The 25,328-nt window shown below is 50.8% G+C and overlaps 7 protein-coding genes across 7 annotated transcripts; 2 read left to right on the forward strand and 5 right to left on the reverse strand.

The window, feature by feature from the left end:
• Window positions 1-34: 34 nt before the first annotated feature.
• On the forward strand, window positions 35-1,774 carry EI97DRAFT_438484 (uncharacterized protein; the record flags this gene model as incomplete). The annotated part of the gene is made up of 3 exons (XM_033799503.1): window positions 35-476; window positions 536-1,331; window positions 1,387-1,774. The coding sequence occupies 3 exons, from the start codon at window positions 35-37 to the stop codon at window positions 1,772-1,774; spliced, it is 1,626 nt and encodes a 541-aa protein (XP_033658619.1).
• A 1,309-nt stretch (window positions 1,775-3,083) lies between these two features.
• Window positions 3,084-7,384, reverse strand: EI97DRAFT_472295 (ABC transporter-like protein; the record flags this gene model as incomplete). The annotated part of the gene is made up of 14 exons (XM_033801850.1): window positions 3,084-3,130; window positions 3,183-3,738; window positions 3,789-3,825; window positions 3,879-3,918; window positions 3,966-4,159; window positions 4,223-4,288; window positions 4,336-4,915; window positions 4,957-5,144; window positions 5,206-5,782; window positions 5,833-6,111; window positions 6,172-6,508; window positions 6,571-6,648; window positions 6,778-7,286; window positions 7,337-7,384. The coding sequence occupies 14 exons, from the start codon at window positions 7,382-7,384 to the stop codon at window positions 3,098-3,100; spliced, it is 3,522 nt and encodes a 1,173-aa protein (XP_033658620.1). The 3' UTR covers window positions 3,084-3,097.
• A 1,220-nt stretch (window positions 7,385-8,604) lies between these two features.
• EI97DRAFT_454302 (uncharacterized protein) lies at window positions 8,605-9,565 on the reverse strand (the record flags this gene model as incomplete). The annotated part of the gene is made up of 4 exons (XM_033800524.1): window positions 8,605-8,798; window positions 8,887-9,405; window positions 9,453-9,471; window positions 9,524-9,565. The coding sequence occupies 4 exons, from the start codon at window positions 9,563-9,565 to the stop codon at window positions 8,605-8,607; spliced, it is 774 nt and encodes a 257-aa protein (XP_033658621.1).
• A 1,848-nt stretch (window positions 9,566-11,413) lies between these two features.
• On the forward strand, window positions 11,414-18,184 carry EI97DRAFT_472307 (polyketide synthase; the record flags this gene model as incomplete). Its single annotated transcript, XM_033801851.1, has 5 exons — window positions 11,414-11,849; window positions 11,897-12,107; window positions 12,155-17,244; window positions 17,274-17,365; window positions 17,435-18,184. The coding sequence occupies 5 exons, from the start codon at window positions 11,414-11,416 to the stop codon at window positions 18,182-18,184; spliced, it is 6,579 nt and encodes a 2,192-aa protein (XP_033658622.1).
• A 479-nt stretch (window positions 18,185-18,663) lies between these two features.
• On the reverse strand, window positions 18,664-19,502 carry EI97DRAFT_19837 (uncharacterized protein). The gene is made up of 2 exons (XM_033793664.1): window positions 19,089-19,502; window positions 18,664-19,035 (listed from the first exon to the last, which is right to left on the reverse strand). Exons 1-2 carry the CDS (start codon window positions 19,324-19,326, stop codon window positions 18,689-18,691), a joined length of 585 nt encoding a protein of 194 aa, XP_033658623.1. The 5' UTR covers window positions 19,327-19,502; the 3' UTR covers window positions 18,664-18,688.
• Window positions 19,503-19,856: 354 nt separating this feature from the next.
• Window positions 19,857-21,025, reverse strand: EI97DRAFT_454305 (oxidoreductase domain-containing protein; the record flags this gene model as incomplete). Its single annotated transcript, XM_033800525.1, has 2 exons — window positions 19,857-20,939; window positions 20,990-21,025. The coding sequence occupies 2 exons, from the start codon at window positions 21,023-21,025 to the stop codon at window positions 19,857-19,859; spliced, it is 1,119 nt and encodes a 372-aa protein (XP_033658624.1).
• Window positions 21,026-22,147: 1,122 nt separating this feature from the next.
• Window positions 22,148-24,941, reverse strand: EI97DRAFT_429160 (acetoacetate-CoA ligase). Its single transcript, XM_033797379.1, has 3 exons — window positions 24,448-24,941; window positions 22,653-24,385; window positions 22,148-22,597 (listed from the first exon to the last, which is right to left on the reverse strand). The coding sequence occupies exons 1-3, from the start codon at window positions 24,721-24,723 to the stop codon at window positions 22,486-22,488; spliced, it is 2,121 nt and encodes a 706-aa protein (XP_033658625.1). The 5' UTR covers window positions 24,724-24,941; the 3' UTR covers window positions 22,148-22,485.
• Window positions 24,942-25,328: the final 387 nt, after the last annotated feature.

Genomic DNA, 25,328 nt, shown 5'->3' on the forward strand with positions numbered 1-25,328 from the left:
CCCCCAGACTCGATGTGACTGGGTGTCTCACGCCATGGCTGGGATCGATCCTGACCTCCAGCCTGGCCTCCAGCCTGACGTCCGCCCGCCGGAGAATCCTGAACAGCATGGCGACGCTGTCCGCACCCCCGATTCAAGCTCCACCGTCGCGCCCACCAGCTCGACCCAGAAGCGACGTCGTACCGGAGGCGCTGCGCCGCGCGGTGTCGCCCATCTAACACCTGAGCAGCTTGCACGGAAGCGAGCAAATGACCGCGAAGCTCAGCGTGCCATTCGGGAGCGTACGAAGAACCAGATAGACTCTTTAAATCGCCGGATTCACGAGCTCGAGAGCCAACAGCCCTACCACGACCTACAGGTCGTGGTGCGCGAGAAGGAAGCTATACAGGCGGAGAACGCAGATATCCGGACGCGCCTGGAGTCGGTGCTGGCTATCATACAGCCTATCCTTCAGCGGACATCTAATGGACTTAATGGTGGGTGGACGCAAATGAAGCTTCAACTACACAAACACTAACATATAGCGAAAATACAGAATTGGCAGCAGCAGCAGAACGGAATTCGCTGCCCATCGCCCCCGCGCAACGAGAAACTGCATTGCCCTCCCATATCGCGCGACCGCTCCATTCTGGCTTGGTCTCCCCCCAGAATGGGATCGCTTCTCCAGCTGGAACGGATTCAAGCCGACAGTGGCTGTATGCAGGCGATGCGCCAGCGAGCCATGTTCGTCGTTGGTCTGGGGACAGTCCTCAATATGATCCTACACGGCCTCAGACGACCGCGGTACAGCCCGGGACTCCCTTCGATGAGCGGTTGGGGGTGGATTTCTTGCTGGATAATGGCCACAGGAGGGTGGACCCGAGTCTGCCTCCTCCCCCGCCGCATTCGCATCCGGCAAGCACCCCTCTCGTCGGCCAGCACGCTCCTTGCAATCTTTTGCCTCATCTTATCCTCCCGCGCACGCTGCCAGCGACGTGTCCGCTCGACGACATCATGTTGAACTTCCTCTCCGAACGACAGGCGAGAGCGAGTGAAGGCGTTCCGTCGCACATACTTTCAGGGCCCCCATACCCAAACTTCACAGCTTTGGTCTATCCTCGCCGCCAAGTAGAGTCGCACCCGCTGTCGAAGCTCTTCACAGACATCATTCGCACCTTTCCCGATATCTCTGGACTCCCTGAGCAAGTTGCTGTTGTCTACGTCATGTTTCTCGTGATGCGATGGCAGATAGAGCCTACACAGGAGAACTATGAGCGTCTGCCGGACTGGGTAACACCACGTCCCTCGCAGTTGTTCATTCCACACCCTTACTGGATCAACCATCTCCCCTGGTAAGCATAATCTCCAGAGCGTTGGGTCGGATTCAGCATCACTAATTGACACTAGGCCTGGGCTGCGAGACCGCGTCGTCGCCGAACAGGCTACTACGCCTTTCGACTCCTTTTTTATCCCCTTTACTACGACCTTAAGCTTAAATTGGCCATACGATCCTACCAGCTGCCTTATCCGTAATTCGAACGTTCAACCGCTTGCACCTGCGTATCCCACGACAGCACCATCCGCAAGAGCGAACGGTCCAACAGCTTCCCAGCGCATAGTGCAGCCGGGCGGTCCTAGTTCTCCGATTGTTCTGGCACCAGAAGAAGAGCAGTGGGTCATCAATCCAGAGTTTGAAAGACACATTCGAGATCTCAGCAACTGGTCCTTGGGCCCCGCGTTCAGGACGGCGTTTCCGAACCTTGCAAAGGCGGTGAAGATTAAGGAGCTGAGGTAGATGGGATGTGTAGATGATCTCGATTTCGAGGAGTATTCTTATCCCCGACATTTGGTATCTTGGTTTGTGCGGATTCTATGGACATCGATGATTGTGGGCTATGGTTCCGTTGGCAATTTAAAAATGTACGCATATGGATTTTGGAAAAATAATGGGCTCTTGGTTATTAGGGATGGAGTGCTGGTATGGATTTTGGGAAAATAATGGTTTCTGGGTATTTAGGGATGGGATTGCTGGTATGGGAAAAAGGGTCCGATTCACAAAAGTTGGGCGAATGTGGGAGGAGGGTTTCGAAATATGGATTACAAAGTTCATTTTCTGTGAGACTGTGGTCCTGATGCACGGATTTCAATGTCGGCGATGCTGTTCATCATCAGGTGATTACATAAAAGTATGGACCTTTTGAAAGTCATCTGTTACGGTCGCAGTCCCGAACACATGAGGTTATTCGCAAGTTGGTTTGGTTCTAGCCTCCAAGGAAACTGAAAGAATTCAAAGTGTGGGTTTAGGAAGAAAGTGGGGAGGGAGGTATTTATACCCGAGAAGGACGACGCAACGGAAAGGCTGAAGGGATGTATGCTACACTGTTGATTCATAATCAATATCGTAGGTATCAGCAGCAGCAGCAGCATCGAGCTCACTCCATCATCTTCGTACAGCTGGTAAAGCCGCTCGTCAGCATCATCACTACATCAAGGAAGATTTTACATAACATTAGAGTAGGCCAGATATTGATCCTATTTCATGTCAACAAAGCCTTCTTCTTTGGCGACGAACATCTATTCTTCCAGTGACCTTTTGAGATTCTGTAGAAGGGAAGGTAATGAGCTAGAATGGAGGGGAGAACTTGAGGCTTATATAGGCTTGCGAGGGGACGCATGGACGGGGAAAAATGAAGGTGATTTGGTGGCAGGTGGAGATGAATGTCTTCGGTGGGAATGATGTTTTGAGAGGAGATGCTGCGGTATGTGCTTGGATGCTGCTAGTGATAATCACCATCCACGAGAAGTTCTGCTCGATTATGGAGATCGCGCATATGGAACAGAGTTGGCACACAGAGATATCGTTACCTATAATTCCAAGGGGTGCAGCTCTTCATCACCACTTCGAAGCTGCCGTTCTACTGATAAATATTCGACTGATAAATAATTGGACCGCGTACTTTATTTGTTCCAAGATCACCCTCTGCAGCAGCAGGAACATGCATATCTAACATGGCTTTCCAGAGACCGCTTAGGTGGAGGTATTCTGACCATTGCAATTTGGTACTGATTCACTCTATCCTCTAAGGTCTACTCTATCTCTCAATCTCTACTCCATCTTCTAATGTCTACTATCTAGAGCCTGCATTTGGCACTTCAAATATAGTCAGTACAGCGCCTTCAACCGGGATTACTCTGATACTCACCATTTGCCAATAGACGCCCTTCTTCCTAAGCAGCTCTCTGTGCGTTCCTTGTTCGACGACCCTTCCCTCACTCATCACAAAGATGACGTCGGCATTCTGCACCGTGGCCAGCCGGTGTGCTACTACAATCATCGTGCGCCCCTTCCCAGTCTCCTCGAAAATCTTCTGAATGCTCTTTTCCGTCTCCGAGTCCAGGTTAGACGTCGCTTCATCTAGCAGCATCAATCTCGGATTCCGGATCAATGCGCGCGCAATGGAGAGGCGCTGTCTCTGACCGCCGGACAAGGCGATCCCTTTTTGACCGACCAGCGTGTCGTATGTGATGGGGAAAGATGCGATGTAATCATACATCTCGGCCTCCTTGCAGACCCTGTCGAGATCGGATTCAGAGACTGTGTTGGGGTCCACGCCCATGAGAATGTTTTCGCGGAGTGTGCCGGCGACGATGGAGGGCTCCTGCGCCACGAGCGATATGCTTTTGCGGTATTCATCCAGATCGAGCGACGAGATGTTAGTGTTGTCGAAGAGAATATCGCCGAATTGTGGAGTATAGAATCTGAGGCCAGTTAGCTCCAATGATACGTGAAAGGGGGGATAATCCCCTACCGTTCGATGAGACTTATGACACTAGTTTTGCCGCAGCCTATGCACTACGATCAGAAACTGGCCGCGAAACGGGGACATGATGAATGTTACCAGATGGCCCCACTATAGCCGCGAACTGCCCCCTTTCAATCTGCGAGTAGTCAAATACCGAATCTGCAAATTCCAACGTCTACTTACGGTCATGTTCAGACCCCGTAAAACTGGCACATCTCTAGTGGGATACTTGAACCAGACGTTGCGGAGTTCAATTTTTGGTCCTTGGATTCCTTTCTCGCCTTCTTCTATTGGCAGAGGATTTGAGGAGCTAGAAGTATCTTCGTGGATTCTCAAGTTGCGTATACGTCTAATAGCGCTTGAGGCTTGAGCAATATCTACTTCTCATCAGTAATTCTGCGGCCACGGTACTTGTCCAATCGACATTCGCTTGTACGTACTAGGTCCGAAGCTCAACCACTGACCCGCTGCTAGACTGCCCTGCACAACAGCGAAGTAAACCACCACTGTGTATGTGTTAGTTCAATCCCACTGGACCTTTAGATGAACTTACAGTAGTTGAAAGGCCATAACTCATATTCAGAGAGCAGCGTCCCTCCATACCATAATGCAAAAGCCATGCAAAGCAGGGCCACGCTATCGCTGAAGGAAAATATCAAAGTCGACCAGAGACCTTTCCAGAGTGCATTGCGTACATGTCTTTGAAGAAGATCTTCATATCGCCCGCATATGAAATTCTCCATAGTCAAAGCACTAACGGTCCGAAATGCACCTATGGACTCGATCGCGAATTTGGAACTCTCCGCAAATACCGTATGTGACATCTTCTCGAACTCTCTTTCGTATCGCACGCGCAGGTAGCCAGCGGCGATCATAACGGGGGTAGAGGAGAAGACCACTACAACTGACAGTTTCCAGCTGAAGTAGAAGGAGATCGCTATACATCCTGCAACGTTGAAGATGCAAGTAAGCATTGATGCGGCGTTGATACCCAGAAGCTGTTGTAGTTGCGCGGGATCACTCGCAATTCGAGCACTCAACGCACCCGTCGAATTCTCCGCATCGTCGAAGAAGCTAATCGGTTTTCGGAGGAGGTTTTGGAAATATTCAATGCGGTAAGCTGAAATGATGTGCTTGCAGGTGCTTCGTTAATAATTGGCTCATCATGAGAAACATTTGCGCAACTTACGAATGAGACAGTGTTGCATGCCCAGCCTAGAACGAAATAGCAAACTCCTACTCCGACAGCGAGAGCAACCATCATAAGGCACCAAAACTGGGTCTGGTCGCGGAGATAATCCCCTGAGTACGCAAACAGTGTGATCAGTCTGGCAAAAAGGTACGCTTGGACTGGGAAAGCGGCTGTCGGATTATTCTTTTAGTATGCTCGTCCATCATTCGATCGGACCGGGAGAAAGCTTACCACCTGCGCCTGCAGCCCCTAATAATATGAGAATATACCAATGCCAATCGGATTTCTGCTCTATGAAAAGGCGTGCCAACGCCCTGATGCTATCTCGGAATGCCGACCTTTTCGCATTCGAGGAACTTTGAACTGTGCAGTCGACACTGTCAATTGCACTGTACTCCGCCTCATCTTTGCTATCTAGAGCATCAGTACTTGTTGAAGAGGACTCGACCGTTTCTTCATTATCCGTTAGCAGTTGCGCATTGACAAGCCGATAATATAAACCGGCTCTGTTTTTCATTAGCTTTTCATGACTGCCCTGTTGCACTACCGTCCCCTTGTGGAGCACGACAATGTTGTCGGCTTTTTGAATCGTGGATAGTCGGTGGGCGATGACTATGGTCGTTCGATTCTGAGCTGCGCGGTCGAGCGCTGCTTGAACCTTTTGTTCACTGCGAACGTCGATTGCGCTCGTCGCTTCGTCTAGGATAAGGATGGAGGGTCTTCTGATGATGCAGCGAGCGATTGCGATCCTTTGTCGTTGTCCTCCGCTGAGATGGATTCCCGAATCGCCACATAAGGTGTCATAGCCCTTTCATATCATTTAGTATCGACTTCCGAAGGATAAGTGATGAGTCGTACATCTGGCAACCTAGTGATGAATTCGTTCGCGAAGGCTCCCTCGCAAGCTTGAGCCACTAGGGCCCTCTTCACCTCTTCCGGTTCAGATTCCCATTGTGTGCCGATGAGGCCATGAGCCACATTCTCAAAGATTGTCCCATTAAAGAGGACAGGCTCTTGTTGCACAAGACCTATCTGCGATCGCCACCACTTCATATCGATCTCATAGAGATTCCGACCTCCGGTAGTAATAGATCCGTTTCGAAGCAAGTTGATCTGTAACAAGTCAGTCATTGAGAACTCGCCAAAGCCAATGCAGGTCAGGGGTCCTCTTACAACGGGACTTTCATCATCTCCAACTCCAAGCTCATACCAGCGCTGGATCAACGCGACGATAGTGCTCTTTCCAGAGCCCGACGGCCCTACGATGGCTGTTGTTTTTCCCTCCGGAAACGTTAAAGTCACATTTTTGAGGACCCGCTGGTCTGGTCTGCTAATATACGTAAAGTTGACTTGATCAAGGACAATATCTCTTGTGGGCACGACGTCAGAGCCCTTCACGCCATCGGCTTTTGGCTTTGGCGCATCGATAATGGGGTAGAAAGTTGCAGCTGCTCCGGAGGCTCGACTAACAGCGGAAAGCGGAGCAGAGATTGATCCCGCTGCCATGACGATGGTTAAGATGGAGGTAATGACGCTAACAGCAGTCAGTTAACACATGCAGACGCATTTGAGGGAATATGCTGGGGTTTATCTTACACAAGCAAGGCCTCTACGGTTTCAATCCTATGGGTAGCGAATAGCCTTATTGCCCACCAAAAGCAAAGCGCAGCAGTCCTAGAAGCAACTTGTTAGTCATTTGGGTAAGCCGTAGAGAGCACACCAAGACGGTACTAACGCATAGATTGTGAAAAAGACTGCAAATAATTGTTAGCATATCGTGCATATTCTCAAATAATCCTCTACTTCCCTAGCGACGATTGAATGGCGATCCATTTGGACATCCGCTGGCCGTGCCGTGCGGCTTCTTTTACCCAGCCACCATAGCCTTCCCTCATTTTACCCTCTGCGCCGCATGCAGCCACCATTCTGATTGACGAAATTGTTTCACTTGCGGTAGCTGCCCCCTCTCTGTCAGCCTCCTGCACTTTGTTCCATTGTTTGACGAGGATGAGAAGTGTGACAATATAGACAAGGACAACGAAAACAAAGCCTGTAACAGTAACAACCGCTAGCAGCCAGCTGAATATAAAAGCAACCACCGTAGCTGAAATGACGAGGGATATATGCTGGACGAGGAGACACAGCTTTTCCGATATGCCATCTTGGAGTTGATTTGCTGTGATGGTGATGATAGCTGCTGCATGACCCTGTGGTATTGCATCTACAGTCGAGACCGGCAAGGCCATCAAAGATCTCAGATAGCTTAGACGAATCGCGGCAGATATACGAAGACCTGTGTGACGGAAGCCGAGCTGTAAGTTGTCAATAGAGACACATAATCGGATTGAGCGTATAAACGCACCATGGCAATGTAATCAAGTAGGAATCTTGCCACAAAGATATAAATCATGAACAACCTTTGCCCCATGGGTGAGCATAGATCATCTTGCGGGGAGTGAAAAGCTCATACACGTTTTTTGCAATCTCACTACGGAAATGCTCAGGCGTCCAACCGGTATAGTATCGAGCGTAGAATGCCGTGAAGACTCGGATCAGCCTCGCTGTCTCAGTCTTAGAAGTGAAGTCTCTCAAAATCAGGAGTACAACCACACCAAAAATAACATTCATCAAAGGAATCGTAACTCCAGATGCTGCTGAGGCAAGCACAGCTACGATAAGCCATATTCGATCAAGTGGTGTTGAGAAGGAGTAGATTCTCTTCGGAGAATTAGCTTCGGATCAAGAGTACGCTCGCCGCCGCAGTAAAAGCCAAGCTCATGGCTACGGCCAAATACGAGGGGGCCACCAACCAGAAATTGTTGCGCAGAATTCTTGTATGCTTCAAGTCTTTTGGAAATGCCCTTGGTTTGCTCCATGTCGACGCAGAGCTTGCTTCTATCTTCCTCGCAACTGAAGGAAGGGCCAACGCCTCTTTACGGGACTTGCTCTGAGTGCTGCTTCCAGGGCTGCGAAGTCCAAGATACGGTACGTGTGCAACAACGTGTAGCCTCAAAAAGGATCGACGTCGCCACGCCGCGTCAGTTTCATCTCCGTTACACCGGAGATTGACCTGTGGAGTGATGGAGGCGTGGTAATGACAAAGTATAGTGCATATTCTGGCTGAATGCGAAAGAGGCCCAGATAACATGGGCAACCTTCCCGCACTACAAACCGACAGAGCCTTTCTGGTCTTGCGTGATTCCTGCCCGAAATGAGCGGCACACATGGAATTGATTAGAGCAGACAGGGAATCTAGATATAAACCACATGTACCTACAAATGAAACGGCGTAGATAGTGGAAGAACGTGGGGTAACGTGGACAACCATGTTCGCGAGATTAAGCTTTTCAGAGCTGCAGTCGGCAACGGGAAAAGGTAGGTAGGGATGTATAGGTAGTTGACGTCGGCATCACAGAAATCCCCGATTCGCTAGTTGGGTGTAACGATTTAATCTAAACAACGCTTGAGCAATGCAAGATCCCTGACAGATTTCTCAACTCCCATTGCCACAAACAAGCTGTATACACAACGATCTATGTACCCAGGAGCAAAGAAATTGCAGCTTAGCAAACCATCACGGCTTCAATCACCGACCAGACTCCGTGGACTCCAAATGCATCTATCTAGTATTTATCTGGATGCCAAAGATTCCCGTTCACGTATATCCGCAATCATGGAACGAATAACGTCGCAAAGCTCTTTTACCGTCTCCTTGTCCCGGGGTAGGGTATGCCCTTTAGCATGATCAAAGAGGATTGCGGTCTCAGGGTCGCAGACGTTGAAGAGCGCCAAAGAACCGTCTAGATAAGGGTCTAATGAACCAACTGGAACAGAGTTCGCGAGAAATCAGCATTGCGTTTCTCAGTGCGGAAGAATGGAGCAGAGTGCAAAACCGAGCCATGGAGTACTCACTGACGTGACAGGTGGCCACCGGAATCTGTAGGTCCGTTTCATCGGCGAGCATCATTCCCCTAAGATCTGGTTTCAATGGCGGCCAGCCACCAAAGAACATGGCGAGCTTGAACGTGTTGTTATAATCTCCCGCCTCCCTGAATTCTTGCTCTTTCATGATCAGTGTGCCCGCAACCAGCGCTCCTTCTGAATACCCTATGATGGCATCAAACGGCCCATGCTCTTTTATGATACCTTGAAGATATTTCAACGCCTGTGCCGCCGTCACTGCCAGCCCGTCCGAACTGCCTAGCGGATTGAAGAGGCGCAGCGTATCTTCAGGCGAGGCCCCTACTGGAAAGTCGCGGATTCGCTCCAGCCCATCAACTCCCTCGGGATCTTTACTTTCTTCGAGGAAGCGGAAAAAAGGTGGGCCTCCGAAAAAGTCCTCGTATCCAGGAGGCGGCACTGCCTCATGGAGCCCATGGACAAAATGGAAAGTTGCCGTTCCATCTTTCTCCAACTGGTTCACAATCGGAGCTTGCAAACAGTGAGCGTGACTACCGCAGTTGGCATCTCGAACCTACCAAGCTGCACTTTAAATTTCTGTAAACGTGTAAATCTAGCGTTCCAACAGAGTTCGGCGTTAGTGACGTACCTCAACGCTCCCGAAGGCACCCGCAAGGCAAAGGAACCTCATTCTGACGGTTCAGCGTTCACTCGAACTTCCAAAGGCGGTCACTTTGTGTTTTATGCTTTGGCATTGCCTGGGCTGACTGAGATCCGCGGGAATAAAATGTTGTGCTGCGTCTGTCACATACATACTCCATCCAGCGAGAAATGATCGTCACATCACGCCCCAATCCGTGGGATTTTTGTATTGTGTTTGGCTATGTATGGGATAGAACAAGGTGTAACCTCCACGTCGACCATGCATATTGAGCATCCAAGAGTGCGCGGCTCGATTTAGGAAAGTACCTCCGTCGAGCCGTGACAAGTTACCAGGGAGTACCCGACGTAAGAAGTTATGAGCCACGAAGTCCCGGTCCTTGTCTGTCTCTAATAGAGTTCAAGGCACACGTGCTATCCTTCTGCTTGGGGGTCTCTAATCCTGCGGGTCTCAGAGCCCCACAAGACGATTGGTGACAGAGCTTCTGCACCTGTCTGAGATTCCGACTATTCGTTCCGAGAGGGTGCCTATCAAGTAGATAACGGCCGCCTCACCTAACTTAATCTGATCAGTGGGACGCATCATTAGTATAGTTATTGCACTCTCTACGGACCGCCCAACTCGGCGAATAGGAGACATAGGTGACACACTATGTAAGTCCCCTTGTTGGAGGCTTTTGAGCTGGTTTCTGCTCGAGACATGTGGCACGGTTCCATGACTGGCAGGGGAACCCTTCGGAATGCCCTCACGGGTATGAAGGGATTGCGACATAGGCCCTTCGAGAACTAGAATGGTTTGATTCAGAGAGCAATACATGTGAAGCTGAATTTAAACCGCATTTACTCTATGTTCCAATGAATATTCGGCAGTCAGTGGGCAGTAATACCGTCCAATCATGACAAGCCTGCGTCGGGGAAAATTTACCCCAAATTTTACCCCGAACCAATACCCCCTGTCTTTGATTTGGAGAATCCCTAAACCCAGAGGCCAATTGATAAAACCCCTTGTGTACCACTGAGATGCCCATCACATCATCCATAGATTCCCCAAGAATATCAACTCTTGCCGACATTCCATAGTGGAAGCTGCAAGGTGAAATGCTGGAATCATGAGTACACATAGCTGATAACCGTGCATGCTTCCCGGGAGGCCGATTGTTTAAGGAATTCTAGTACTGCTTTCGCAAATATCTTAGGCTAGAACCCAACATAGTTCCCCCCTCAATTTGAAGTTGATTGCAATCAGTGCATCTGATATTTTGTCTATCGGCCTAACGGACACAGAATGGTTAGCCATGGAGAAGCAACTTGGAATACCCTCATATCCAGTGCCGCCGGTGAAATGGATGGAAGCATCACACAAGAAATATGGGAGATGTTGTATCACCGTGTAGACTTAAATTGCGGCATTACCTCCCATCGCTGTGAATAGGGTCGCCACGTTTCAATCTCCTTTCCCAAACCTTGAGAGACCATGGTGCCCGGTCTGGTTGTGACCAACGGGGTAGATCTCTCCTTGCAGGATCGACCCCAGCCTGAACAACCTCAGTCGGATGTGTCAAGCCAAATAGCACCACTGGAGCCTGTTGGAAACGTCAGCAATGGGAACCCAGATTATGCGAACGGACACGTGCAGGTTCACGGCGGAGAGGCCTCGTCTATGAATGGGCATTCTCACAATGGCGAAGCCGCGCCTCAGAATGGGCATCTTCCCAACGGCGACGGTGCCCACGCTGTCGATTCTTTCACAGACCCTCCTATCCAAATCAATGGCAATGGCCCTCATACCCAGGATGAGCCACAAATCTCTGTCAACGGCTCCGAGCACCCACCAAGCCCCAATGTTTCCGCTGATGGCAACGGAAAAACGGATGCATATATGCCTATTGCGGTGATTGGAATCGCAGTGCGCGCAGGCTCCGCTTCGACACCTGATGAGTTTTTCGAGATGTTGTCAAGAGGGCGAAGCTCATGGACTCCGGAAATACCGCCAGAGCGTTTTAACAATTCAAGCTTTTACCATCCAAACGCTGGTAGGCTTGGGTGCATCAATACAAACGGGGCATGCTTTATACAGCAAGATATCACCAAATTCGACGCGCCTTTCTTCAGCATCACAGAACTTGAAGCGACATCGATGGATCCGCAACAACGTCTACTATTGGAATGTGCATTCGAAGCTCTCGATAACGCCGGAATACAGAAACACGCAACTGTTGGAAAGGATTTCGGGGTGTTCATCGGTGCAGGGTCACCAGAGTACGAATTCGACCTGTTCAGGGATTCGGATACAATGCCGATGTTCCAAGCCACTGGTAAGCTAAAACCGGCAACCGTCAACGCACTATGCTAAGCATCAAAGGGAACCATTTGGCCATGCAATCAAACAGAATCAGCCACTTCTTCGATTGGCGCGGCCCCAGTGTGACAATGGACACTGCTTGCTCCTCTTCGTTGACTGCCGTTCACTTTGCCTGCCAGAGCATTCGCAATCGTGAGTCTAAGGTGGCATTGGTGGGTGGATGTAATCTCAATATAATACCGGAATTCTTTATCAACTATTCCACTTCCCGGTAAGCGACCCTGTGAATGCTTTTGAGGATGAGACTAACACCCAGAGTAGACTGTTAGGCAATGACGGCCGTTCCTTCTCGTTTGACGCACGGGGCACGGGATATGGCCGCGGTGAAGGATGTGGCATGATTCTCCTAAAGCCGCTTGATGAAGCTATCAAGGACAATGACTGCATTCGCGCTGTTATTGCCGCTAGCGGCGTTAATCAAGACGGCTATACACCTGGTATCACTATGCCAAACGGAGAATCTCAAGAAGCGCTTGTCCGAGCAGTCTATGAGAATGCAGGCCTCGATCCCTCCGAGACTGGCTACGTGGAGGCCCACGGCACGGGAACCCGGGTCGGCGATCCCATCGAAGTTACCGCGTTGCACAACGTGTTCAGTGAGGGACGAACCTCACGGAACCCACTCTACCTTGGCTCTGTCAAATCAAACATAGGTCATCTTGAATCTGCTTCGGGAATCCTAGCAGTCATCAAAACGGCCGTCATGCTTGACCGAGGCTTCGTCCTTCCCAACTACGATTTCAAGATTGGGAACCCGAAGATTCCATTCGCGGAGTGGGGATTAAAGGTACCAACAAGGCAACTACCCTGGCCGAGAGGGAAACGGTTCGCAAGTATTAACAACTTCGGGTTCGGAGGAACTAACGCCCATGTCGTTATGGAGAGAGCGCCGTTGAGGATCAATAACGACAATAACACCTCTACTTCGAAAGAAGACCCTACGGAAAAGCTTTTTGTTCTCTCTGCCGCAGACAAAGCTGCCTGCCAGACTTTCATGAGCAACTTGGGTGTCTACCTTGAGCAAAGGCCCGAGATGTTTCAAAGGGACCTAATGAGTAACGTGGCCTATACCTTGGGGCAGCGGAGATCTTTATTGCCATGGAGGGTAGCCATTCCTGCGAAAGAGTCTTTCGATCTTGTTGAAAAACTATCAAAGGGAACGATCAATCCTGTCAGAGAATCTGGAGTCCCTCGAATTGGATTCGTCTGCACCGGCCAAGGTGCACAGTGGTGGGCCATGGGCCGTGAGCTATATGAACGATATCCAACCTTCGCTGATGTGATGAACGAAGCGGACGCTATCCTCACCCAGCTGGGCGCCCCGTACAGCCTCCTGGAAGAATTGAGCCTCGATGAGAAGACAACACGGGTGAATCAGGCAAATATCAGCCAGCCCTCGTGCACTGCCATTCAATTGGCTCTTATTGAGCTGCTTCGATCATGGGGCGTTGTTCCCACCGCAGTCATTGGCCACTCCTCAGGGGAGATTGCGGCCGCCTTCGCAGCAGGCATCCTGTCAATTCGATCCGCTATGGAAATTGCATACCACAGAGGGCGCCTTGTACCAGTGCTAAAGAAGAAGCATCCTGAACTGGAGGGCACAATGCTGGCCGTTGGTTGCGCAAGAGAGGAGGTCGAACCGCTAATTCAGAATCTCCGCCACGGAAAAGCCAAAATTGCCTGCTATAACAGTCCTCAAAGCTTGACGATCTCCGGAGACACACCCGCCATTATTGAGCTTTCAGAGCTGTTGGAGGAGAAACAAATCTTCAACAGAAGGCTAGTCATCGAGACAGCATACCACTCTCATCACATGGAGCTGGTGGCCGAAGACTACCTCGATTCAATACAAGACCTCCCAGCTCCTATGGCGTCCAGTGTTCGCTTTTTCTCCTCCTTGACCGGGAAAGAAGCATCTCACTCAGAGCTGGATTCGAGGTACTGGGTGTCCAACCTGACCAGCCCAGTGAAATTTGCGCAAGCTTTTGTCCATCTACTGGCACCTACGGAGCTTTCTACGACAGGGGTAGATTTCATCATCGAGATTGGCCCTCACTCAGCATTACAAGGCCCCGTGAAACAGATCTTGAAGAATGTTGGAGGACCAGCCGAAAAGATCCCATACTCGCCATCCCTCGTCAGAAAGAAGGATGCGGTTAGCAGTATGCTCACGCTTGCATCGACGTTGTTCTGCAGAGGAAGCTTCTTGGATCTAGAGAAGATTAACTTCCCGAAACAAGTTAAGAAGCCGACCGTGTTGGTCGATCTGCCCAGGTATCCGTGGAACCATTCTAAGACATATTGGCATGAGTCCCGCATTGCTCGTGTGCACAAGCATAGAGAACACCCGCGACATGATATCCTTGGAACACTAGCAAACTACTCCAATGATCTGGAGCCGACCTGGCGGAACATTATCCGTTTGGATGATATCCCGTGGCTCCGTCACCACAAGATCCAGTCGTTAACCATATTCCCAATATCTGGATTTGTTTCCATGGTCGTTGAAGCAGCACATCAGCATGCCAAGTCAAAGAATATCAGTATAGGGCAGATCGAGCTCCGCGATCTCACTGTCCACACGCCACTCATGATTTCCGATGAGAATATTGAGTTGACCATCACTCTACGCTCGCCACAAGCTGCTGAGCTTGGCCCAACCCTCACGACAACAGATTTCCTGATCCACTCCTACTCGGCAAGCAAAGGATGGACCGAAAACTGCACTGGAACCGTCTCCGTGAGGACGCCGGACCTCAACGAAGTAGATGGACGCAGACAACTCGAGCACAACGCAGCCCTACGGGCGGAGATGATCTCCGAAATTGAAGGGAAATCGCCCTCAGTGCCCTCTGCAGACATCTACGCTACTCTTGAAGAGTTGGGAGTAGCTTATGGCTCTACATTTCAAGGACTTACGAACTGCCTTGCAGATGAAAAACAGGTGGCTGCAAACATCACCGTTGCTGATACCGCCGCCGAGATGCCAGAACACTTTGAAACAAGGCACATAGCGCATCCGGCCTTCTTGGAGCAGCTGATACAAATGTACTGGCCCCTCCTCGGCGCTGGCCGTACCCCCTTGGACGTCATCTGCCTTCCGGCATCGATTCACAAACTTACCGTGTCTCTCGATATCTTGAAACATGCAAGTGCCCCAGGGCAGAGCCTACGCGCGTACTGTACGGCATCCAAACCAATCTCGACGCAGATTCCCAGCAAAGTCTCCATGTTCGCTGTTGCCGGTGACGAGACAATCATTTCCATTGATGATCTGACCATCGCGCCGCTCCCGAAAACGGATGACGAAGTGAGTGAGCAACCCTCGCGGGAGTTGGTCTATAAGCAAGTATGGGAGCCGATTCTTGAACCACTTGATCTGGCCCACGACACCAGGGTGGACAGCCCACAGACTGCTGGCCTTACTAATGGAACTACCCTCGAGACAGAGACAGTGGCTATTATCCACGGGAACTCCAGCCTACAGCTTGAGCTCGCTCGGATGCTTGCCGCCCTGATCGAAAACCTTGGAAACATGAAAGTTGACTTGGCCCCACTCGAAGACATTGATCCAACCGAGAAGCATTGCATCTGCATAACGGAGCTTGACCAGTCGATTCTCTCTACTCTAACCGAGAAGCAATTTATGGCTTTACGAAACATAATACAAAATTCGCAAGACCTCCTGTGGGTTACACGAGGAGCGTATGGGCAAACGGGCGACCCCACCAGCAACATGGTTTCTGGATTCAGTCGTGCAATAAGGTCTGAAACCATGTTCAAGTTCGCGACTTTGGATCTTGATGCTGAAGAAAAGCTCGATGACACGCTGACTGCTCGAGCTATCGTCAAAGTCTTCGAAGCAGTAACGTCGGCAAGTACTGTTGCCAATACCGAGATGGAGTTCCAAGAGCGGAAGGGCGAGTTCAGGACACCGAGGATCGTACAAGACGAGGTTCTCAACGAGTACGTCCATAAGATGACCTTCCCCCCTGCAGTGGAGAACTCCGAATTCGATTCCAAGGGGAGGTCTCTGAAAATGGCTCTGAAGTCGCCCGGAAATTTCGATTCCCTTTACTTCATCGATGATGAGTTGAGGGATCAGGAGCTCGCTGCTGATCAGATCGAAATTCAAGTCAAGGCGGTTGGACTGAATGTAGGGGATATATATTCCGCTACCAATCTAGCCGGTGAATCAGGCTTCGGGAAAGAGTGCAGCGGTGTTGTGAGCCGCGTAGGAAAAGACGTAAAGAGCTTCGCCATCGGAGATCGGGTCGCCGCAATTGCCAATTCATCATTCGCTACTTACGCTCGGGCGAATGCGGACTTTGCTATGAAAATAGGGCCCAACATCTCCTTCGAACAGGCAGCAAACCTTGCCTTGGCCCACTGCTCAGCACACTACGGATTGATTGATCTCGCTCGGATTGAAGATGAAGAGACTGTGCTTGTTCTCAATGGAGCAGGCACTGTAGGACAAGCTGCAATTTCGCTAGCTCAAACGACGGGTCTGACGGTTTTCGCAGCGGTAGAGACTGCCGAAGAGAAGGACATATTGATGAAAGGTTTTGACCTTCCCGAGGATCACATCTTCTACATTAAAGATGATGAACTTTCCGGTTCCGTTCTCCGAGCAACCGCTAATCGTGGTGTCGACGTCGTTTTCAGCATACAACCAAGCGAAACCACCATTCAATCAGCCTTGAACTGTACATCGGCGTTCGGCAGATTTGTCCACGAAGAAGCGAGCGACCCCTCCTCCAGACTGCGACTGGATCTGTCCACTCTGAAACGCAACATAACGTTCTCCTCCTTCGACCTTCACACATTGGCGACACAAAAGCCGCGAGTGTTGCGCCGTTTGATCAAGGAAGTCTCCAGATCCTTGAACTACGGGAGGACAGAACCGATCAAAGGCACCACAGTTATGCCCATTTCTGAAGTGTCCGAAGCCTTCAAGCTTGCTCGGTCAACACCTGCGAGCAGAATCGTCGTCGTGCCACACCCAGAAGATATTGTCAAGGTAACCCCTTCCAATACAAAGTCCAAATTGTTCAGCGAAAATGCCACCTATATCTTGATTGGCGGCACTGGAGGTCTGGGGCGTGGAATGAGCAGATGGATGGCTGACAGGGGCGCAAAACACCTGGTGCTCCTCTCCAGAAGTGGTAACACATCTGGAGAAGTGAAGACCCTGATCGATGACTTAGCTCCTCTGGGTGTCGAGGTCATTGTCCACAGTTGTGATGTGGCAAAAAAGGAGGACGTAGAAACACTCTTGAAGGAGAAATTGGCCAAATTGCCGCCTATCAGAGGCGTCATTCACGGGGCGATGATTCTTAGGGTCAGTAATTCAGAAACGCCTTATTCTGATAAGTGCTAACAAGGCAACAGGACACATTGTTTGAGAAGATGGAGCTCAAAGACTGGACCGAGGTGATTGAATCTAAAGTCCAGGGAGCCTGGAATGTCAGTACACCCATCATACAGAATTATTCCCTAAGCTTTGGATGATTTGCTGACTGTATTCTTCTGCAGTTCCATAATGCTCTTGCATCCGTCCCTCTTGACTTCTTTATTGTCTACTCGTCCTCTGCCGCTGCGATGGGCGGTCGTGGACAGGGAGCCTACGCCGCCGCAAACTCCTTCCTGGATGCTTTCGCTCAATATCGACGCTCTCTTGGCTTGCCCAGCGCCTCGGTCGGGCCCACGGCAGTTGTGGATGCTGGGTTCTTATTTGAGAACTCTGAACTGATGAAAGATGTTCAAAGAAACATTGGTGACAATTATATCACACAAGCCGAGGTGTTCTCACTCCTGGAATCGACTCTTGACGGTACTGCGGAAGCCAGTTGCAACGACCACATCATTACTGGTGTGCACCTTGATCCCCTCAATCTACCATTCTGGGCCACGGACGCAAAGTACAAACACCTTCGTCTGGCTGCGGAAGCAGCGGCAGCTCAACTCAACAATGGTACAAAGTCTGTCTCCTGGAACGCAGCATTCAAAGCTGCGCAGTCCTTACCCGAGGCGGAGCAGGTGGTGTGCGACGGACTTGTCGAAAAGATAGCCAAGACATTGGGCATGGACATTGAAGAGGTGGATCCAACCAGGAATCTGTCAAACTACGCTTTGGATTCCCTAACCGCCATCGACGTTAGGAACTTCATCACTAGGGAGTTTGAGTCCACCATGCAGGTGCTTGAGTTGCTGGCTAGTGGAACCATTCAGACTTTGGCAAAGGCGGTTTGTGCCAAGAGCAAGCTGTTGAAGCTTCCGGGCTGATTGAGAACGTAGGGGGTGGAGAAGACTGAAAGTGAATTGTAAACCCGGAGGATACTGCCGACCTTTCCCAGTTGTTTCAATTAGAACTTCCCTAAGATACCAACACCACCTTTCAACATTTATCTCTATGTATATAGCCATATATTTGCAAACACCGGAATCGAATACCGAACATATTCTCAAGGCTCCCAACTTTCACAATGTTCGGCGATTGAGCAAGGGCCGGAAATTTTCGTGTCCCTTGAGTACAACGCAAGCTTGACAGTCTAGAACATAGAAGTCTATTCCCTTGAAAAACTATTACGGTTGTCCACGCGACATTGAAGCCCCCGGTATGATAAAATCGTATACCTCTCCCCTCACCCAAAGACGCGACAGTACAGTCCAGAACAACAACAGGAATCCAGAAAAACAAAGTTTGGTCATTGCGTGGAGGCCCAATCTCGCAAGGTAACCAATTTGAAACCAGGCAAGCCAATTCCCCCCCAATATGCACAATGATCCTCAGTCCGTTTCATCCTCTTCCTCATCATCCTCATCCCCAGCATCCTGATCCCTCGCATGCCTTTCCTGCTGCGCATTCGTCACAGGAGCGACCCACATACCGCATCTGAACTCGGTATCCGAGTCGGGCGCCCCTCGCAGGCACCTCGTCACGAACTTGGTAGCGAGATTTGCCAAAGCCACGACCCCATTTTCAAACTGCAGTCTCGGCTCCGCCAGCACAACCTTGATGTTTCCATATTCGTCCTCTAGCAGGACTGCCGCCCGCATGTGAGTGATGGCCACACTGATGCGCTCGTTGTCGATTGGTGTAATGTTTGTTGCTTTGATGATGGTGGATATGTTCACTGGAAGGAATATATTCAGCTTAGTTCTCGGTTTGCGAGACCAAGTAACGTACCTGCAACTGACATGACGTCGTCATCGGAAAGTTGGTCCCGGAATGGGTACAAGAGTTCGTAGAGATAACGATGCATAGGCATGGAACTCTTTCGCCATTGAGCAGGAGCCATGGGTTGAGATATAGGACGTGGCTGGGTCTGCTGTGCTTGTGTGTGAACACCCGTCTGTCGAGAATCGCGTCTTTGCGCTTGCGCGGTTGTCCGTGGTCTCCTGTGAGTGGACCTTGTTGGAGCCATGTCGCTTTTGAGTTGTTCGACGTCCGCAGTTCTGCACAACGGAAGGTGGGCCCATAAATATAGCCAAAGCAATGCAGAACAGGTTTGCTTGGAGATAAACAACAGTCTTCCCTTGCCAAGCGACTCATCCCAAACTGCTACTGAGACAATGGTAGACTATTGTTCAGCCTTGTGATACATGACCTGTCGTTACTCAAAATTGCTGGAATTCAAGCGTAACTTCGTCGAGCTTCCACTCTTATCATAATCATCTCATCAACCCCTCCCAACATCGCAACATTGAGCCACTTCTTTACCTCCTCACATGTTTGGGCCTCGTCAGAACTTTCCCTTGCGGAATAGGAAAGTTCGAATTATATATTCTCGCAAAGAAAAGGCGCATTGCCTTGCCTCGTATGGAAGAACATGGCAAATCGTGCCAGACATTCGTTTGTCTTGCATGGCGAGAGATAAGACTTCCATACTCGCGTTTGCGACGGTTGATCGACCTTAATTCCCGGCCACTTATCAGTGAAAAGTAGCTTCCACGGCTAATCCCAAACCTGACGACAACTAACATTGATCCGCTTCGTCCCCATGTAGCCCTTCCATTTCTTGAACGCCTTCTCTTCCTCTGGTGTAGCGCCAGGCGTCCCCACAGGCCACTGGGCCAGGTACGGAGGACACGTTCCTGGTATGGTACGCGCCATAGCATGCCACGCCCATCTAGCTTCTCCATCCAGGTGTACGCAGTCGCCACTACGAACTCGGAGAACGACCGTACGAGGGGCATCCTCACCGACTCCGTCGTCCTCCCCTCGCGCTAGAATGAATAGCCCGTCGCATCCGAGGCTGAAACTTGCTAGAGCGCGCTGACAATGCTCGCTCACATCTCGATGTACGGGCATGAAATCTTTCGCCGAGTAGGTGAGCACCACGCCGGATTCGGGACGAATATGAGGGAATAGGCCCGTTACCAGTTTCGAGAGGTCTTCTGGGAAGTGGGTGGCATGCTTGGCGTAGCTGCGTGTTGGCCAGTCGTACTGCTCTCCTAGTGTGAGCCACCGCAATTTGCTGTACAGGAACTGCTCCATGTTGAGTGGGCTGTGACGTTCGGGTGTTTTTGGTTGCAGGCAGTCTTCTGCTGCTGCCCTCTCTCGAGTGAAGAAAGTCCTCCCAAATCGATGATTCTCAGTTAATGTTTCAGCTGTATCGGGGGGATAAGGTATTTCGTAATCTGTTTGAAGGTTGATCTTGTGCGCGGGATTTGACAGATCGCGGTGCATCAGACATGATGTGAACAGGACTTGAGTTTCCGGGGGAAGAAGTGTAGGGATGACGTGCAACCCTGGAAAGTCTCGATGTTCGAATATACGGGCGTCCTTCGCAGCATCGCGGAGGCTTTGGCCGCCGTTGTAGGCCTCACATGCGGCTTGAATCTGCGATGCGGGAATTACGCCAGCGCAACTCCACTTTTCCAATTGTTCTTTGGTGAATTCCGAATACTTTCTTAGATCAAACACTTCAGGATTCTGCTCCAGTTCGGACTTTCTCATAGTCTGGTATCTCCAATGCTCTCTTTGGATGAAATTAGGAGGGAGAGCATGGGTATCATGGTGGTGGTTCGAAGTGCTCTAACTCTGATCAGTACGACTCATTCGGTCTGATGGAATTACATACGGACGTTGGGTGCGGATGCCGCGGCTGTCGATAATTCCATTCTAGTCTTGGCTCCCTCACAAAACCTTGAGGTGTGAGGATTTCGATGAGAGACCGTGGTGGGTGCGTGTCTCCTTAAAACACCTCGTAACGTTCCACTTGCGCGCATAAATAGTGGAGAATTTTCCCAGTTCTCTAAGTAAAAGTCACGTTGGATAAGATACAGGGAGCCACAAAACGTCGTTGATGATTGAATTCCCAAGGTTTTTTTGTAAAAGGAGATATTCGCCCTCACGGTTTCGACCCGTGCCCGCCTTATCGATAATATGTTGTGGCGGTGCTGTGGCGGCGCTCCTCCCAGCACTCATATTGGGGAGACCCACCCGCAGCCTTCGCTCCCCTAGACCTGTCCCCTGATAACTAAGAAATCAATCCATCATATTCCTCAATCCAGATGCCTTCCTAGGTTGCTTCAATGCCACGAGAACTATGAGTGGGAACCGGCCATGTACATCGCATTTCTTGCCGATATATGACAAACATCCTAGAGGGTGTAAGCTGTATGGAAACGGTTATAAAGGTCCATATCAAGCGATATCAGAACCCACCAGAAGATACCCTCAATATACGCTCATGATGAAAACCTACCACACCGATTTTCGAATGTTGTTAGGTCGTCTTCGCTCAGGTTAACCTTTCCAAGCATGATAAACCCACGACAGACTACAGTTGGCAGGTACGGTCTTCTCCCCTCAGTGATGTTCCACAATCTGGACTTCGCCGTCCATGACGTATTTTCTAGCTTCTGCCATGTTTCCTTCAAGAAAAATAAGTGTAGATGTGGCGTCGATACTTGGAATTCCCCAAGCCGGCTTTGAAAGGACTTCGGCTGGATGTCGAAGAAATTCATGGTTTCTGGGGCACGGAATGGGATAATAATATGGTATGGCATTCAGTCGGTTATTGAAAGGTGAGGAATTGGAACTACGTAAGTAGATGTGCGCAGCGATGGCTGCGGAAACGAGAAGGAGGCGTATTTCCCGAAACTGCGAGCTCATATGCAGGGCCCGCAAAGCAGTGAAGGGGGATCTCCACATCCGATTGTTGGGACGCGGGGGAAGCGGAAGTGGGATTGCATTTACGGCGCTTACATTCCGTCTATGGGGAAACCAGAAGTTCTGGAAGCTGTACATGGACTTTATTGGACGAGTTGATATAACTCTATCTGGGGCGCCGGAGAGAGATCGGGACATGATGCCGTCACTCTTTGAGCAATAGAAGCTGTTCTCTTCCCAACGAGTACTCTGTCCACAACTACCGCTTCTCCCCGGTCTGAATCTCCCGGCCACCGACGGCCGGAAATAACAGCGCCTACCACAAAAGTCACCGTGCAGCTGGGACCAAGAATGCGACATCTACCACGGACAGCCCACATTCCCGAATCTGCTCGTTACTAAAACAACCGGCAAAGGCTGACCTTCATCGTCAAGCATCCTCCTCTAGCATATACCCCAAGGATAATCAATTCGCCCTCGCCCACTCCCTATACCAATCCAAACACTCGGCATTAGCCACACTGGCACTCGTCTTCACATTAAGCCCGCAAAGAATCTGCTTAACAGCCAGCTCGACCCTGTCCCCAAAAATCAGTCATGCACAATCACCAAAGCAGCAGCGACACAACTCACTTCTTCCCATTCGTCGTGACCGGAATCTCCGGACATTCGTCCACGACTGCGGGCACATGCCTCGCGCTCAACGCCGTCCTCACAACCGTCTTTATCCTCTCGACGAGTCCCCGCTCAAACGTCTTCCCCTCCGCCATCTTCAAGAACAAAACAACCGTCTCGTCCACATCCTCTTCCCTCCTCCGTCCAATACACAGCGCATCCGCGACCTCTTCGGCGAAATGTTCCAGGAGGACGTTGTATATCTCCGCGGAGCCGAACCGCACACCGGCTGGCTTCAAGACACCATCGCTACGGCCCAGCATCCACAGCCCGCTGGTTAGGGGGTTGAAACGGACAAAGTCGCCATGGTGCCATACGGGTTCGCCTTTTGCGTCCTGGAATCGATCGAAGTAGCTCTTGCGATACTTGTCGTCGCCGTCTTTACCCCAGAAGCCTACGGGCTGGCATATGAAGGGCTTCACGCAGACCAGGTCGCCGGGCTCGCCCGTCTCCGTGATGTCCTGCCCCGTGTAGTCGAAGGCGCGAATCGCCATTCCCAGACCGGGGCCTTGGATTTCGCCTTCGAAGACGGGGAGGAGGGGGTTTGGTGCGCCGAAGAGCGAGATGATGTCCGTGCCGCCAGTTATGCTGCCGAGGTTGATGGAGGAGGGAAAGGAGGAATACACGTAGGAGAAAGTGGATGGCGCGAGGGGCGAGCCGGTCGAGTAGATGGCTTCTAAGGTGCTGAGAGACAGGCCTGCTGCTCTTGGGGATACGGACTTTTGCTCCAGGATTGAGAGGTACTTTGCGCTTGTACCGAAGTGAGTGATGCCGACTTCGTCGATAAGACGGTGCATGGCCAGGTCATCGGGGACGGAGGTAGTAGGGTCTGAAGGGTATTTGTAATGGAATGGCGAGCCATCGTAAAGGACGAGCGTAGCACCAGCTGCTAGGCCTGACACCAGCCAGTGCCACATCATCCACGTACATGTCGTGAAGTAGAAGAGACGAGACTGCGGTGTTATCGAGCAGTGCAGGATATGTTCCTTCTTATGCTGGAGCAGAGTGCCGATGGCACCATGGACAATGCATTTTGGAGCTCCCGTCGTGCCTGAAGAGTAGAGAATATACACAGGATGATCCGGCTGGAAGTATCTGAAGGTCAGCGTCGACGCCGGCTGAAGGCCTGTGAATGTCGCAAAATCGTATGCCGTGCCAGCGGCCACCTTAATGGAGGATATATCAGCGTCGACCGAAGACACTGTGGGAAAAACGACAACAGCGCGTAATGTGGGCAGCTGCGCAGCTATCTCGACAACTTTCGGTATGACAGGATGGCTGCGGCCCTTGTAGAATGATGCATTATCCGCAAACAGCAGCACCGGTTCAATTTGTCGCAATCTTTCCAGCACCGCGCGCACACCGGTATCAGGGCTCACGGCAGTCCATATGCCACCCAGAGAAGTGGCCGCCAGCATCGCCACAATGGCATTCGTATGGTTTGCAACATACCCAGCAACGCGATCCCCCTCTTTCAATCCCGTAGCCAGCATACCAGCCTGGCATTGCCTCACTCGTTCTCTCAGCTCGGTCCACGTAATCGTCTCTCGCGTCGTCTCCGTTGCAGCTATTATGGCAGGGCTTTCGGGATCAACTTCTTGTGTGGGGAAGAGCAAGTTCTCCGCGAAATTGAGGCGCGCGCCCTCGAAGAAAGAAGGTCGGGGAAACATAGGCGCTGACTCGTCGACTACCTAGTCCGATGAAGTTCGTCAGTTCCCAAGTTTCGTGACTCCCGACACATACCAATTCATACCTTGTAAGCCTGCCCCTGGGCTCTGATCCCGACGAACTCCCAAACCCTGTCCCAGAACTGTGCGATATGTCCAGTGCTCCACCGGTGCAAATCATGGTAATTACTCATCTCCAATCCATACTTGCGGTTCACAGAGTCGAGGAACTTGTACATTGGCGTCGAAGTCGGGTTTGGGTGTCTCCAGAGCAGTTTCGGACCCGGGGGAACAGTGGATGCAGACTCACCATTTGTGTCGGCGTTATCGAAGTAGCCGTTCGATTCTGAAGAGACTGCCATTGTTCTTCTCCTTCCTTCTGTCTCTCTGCCTTGTTTTGTGGCCGGGATTGAGACTTGGGGGGTATGATTACGCGTTGGTCGGACAATTGCCGTCCCAAGATTTTCAAATCAACAATCTTGAGGTAGTTCTGCCCAAAGCATTGGCAGCGCAGAGCTGGGAAACAAAGTTCGTGGCGGGCGCGGATATTCAAGGCATTACTGCCCAAGGGTGGTGGTGGGCGTCGGGAGGAACATGTGGGGGACCGAGGCTTTCCTGTCCCAATTAGGCTTGGGTGGGTCCAGTTCCGAAGGTTCCGAAGACTTCGGAACGATGGCTAGACGTCACGGAATAAGGAAGACTGGAGAACACAGTTATGCCGTTTCGTAACGTCATTAGTTATCCTCCTTTCCATTTTTTATGCAAGGCCCGAGAGGCATCTCAGGGGACGCTCTTACTCGAAAAGAATTCTAGCGTAGACAGGAGTAATAAAACAGAAAAACGGGCCAGAGTAAAGGCGGCTCTGGTAGTCTCATTATGAACACTTTCTCGTAATCGGGGAGGTGATGAATGCGCAGCTCCTTTCCAACCATACTCATGGCCGTCGACATGCAGCAATCCTATTGAA

This window comes from Westerdykella ornata, assembly GCF_010094085.1.
Source record: "Westerdykella ornata strain CBS 379.55 unplaced genomic scaffold EI97scaffold_1, whole genome shotgun sequence".
NCBI classification, from domain to species: Eukaryota; Fungi; Ascomycota; class Dothideomycetes; order Pleosporales; family Sporormiaceae; genus Westerdykella; species Westerdykella ornata.

Bases quoted from the DNA above. Each gene is read 5' to 3' on its own strand.
- EI97DRAFT_19837 (XM_033793664.1), bottom strand. From the start codon at position 19,326: ATGGCTCCAACAAGGTCCACTCACAGGAGACCACGGACAACCGCGCAA. The intron at 19,036-19,088 runs GTACGTTACTTG...TATTCCTTCCAG, and splicing joins CGACGTCATGTCAGTTGCAG to TGAACATATCCACCATCATC.
- EI97DRAFT_429160 (XM_033797379.1), bottom strand. From the start codon at position 24,723: ATGGCAGTCTCTTCAGAATCGAACGGCTACTTCGATAACGCCGACACA. The intron at 24,386-24,447 runs GTATGAATTGGT...TCATCGGACTAG, and splicing joins CCCAGGGGCAGGCTTACAAG to GTAGTCGACGAGTCAGCGCC. The intron at 22,598-22,652 runs GTGAGTTGTGTC...TTTTGGGGACAG, and splicing joins GTCACGACGAATGGGAAGAA to GGTCGAGCTGGCTGTTAAGC.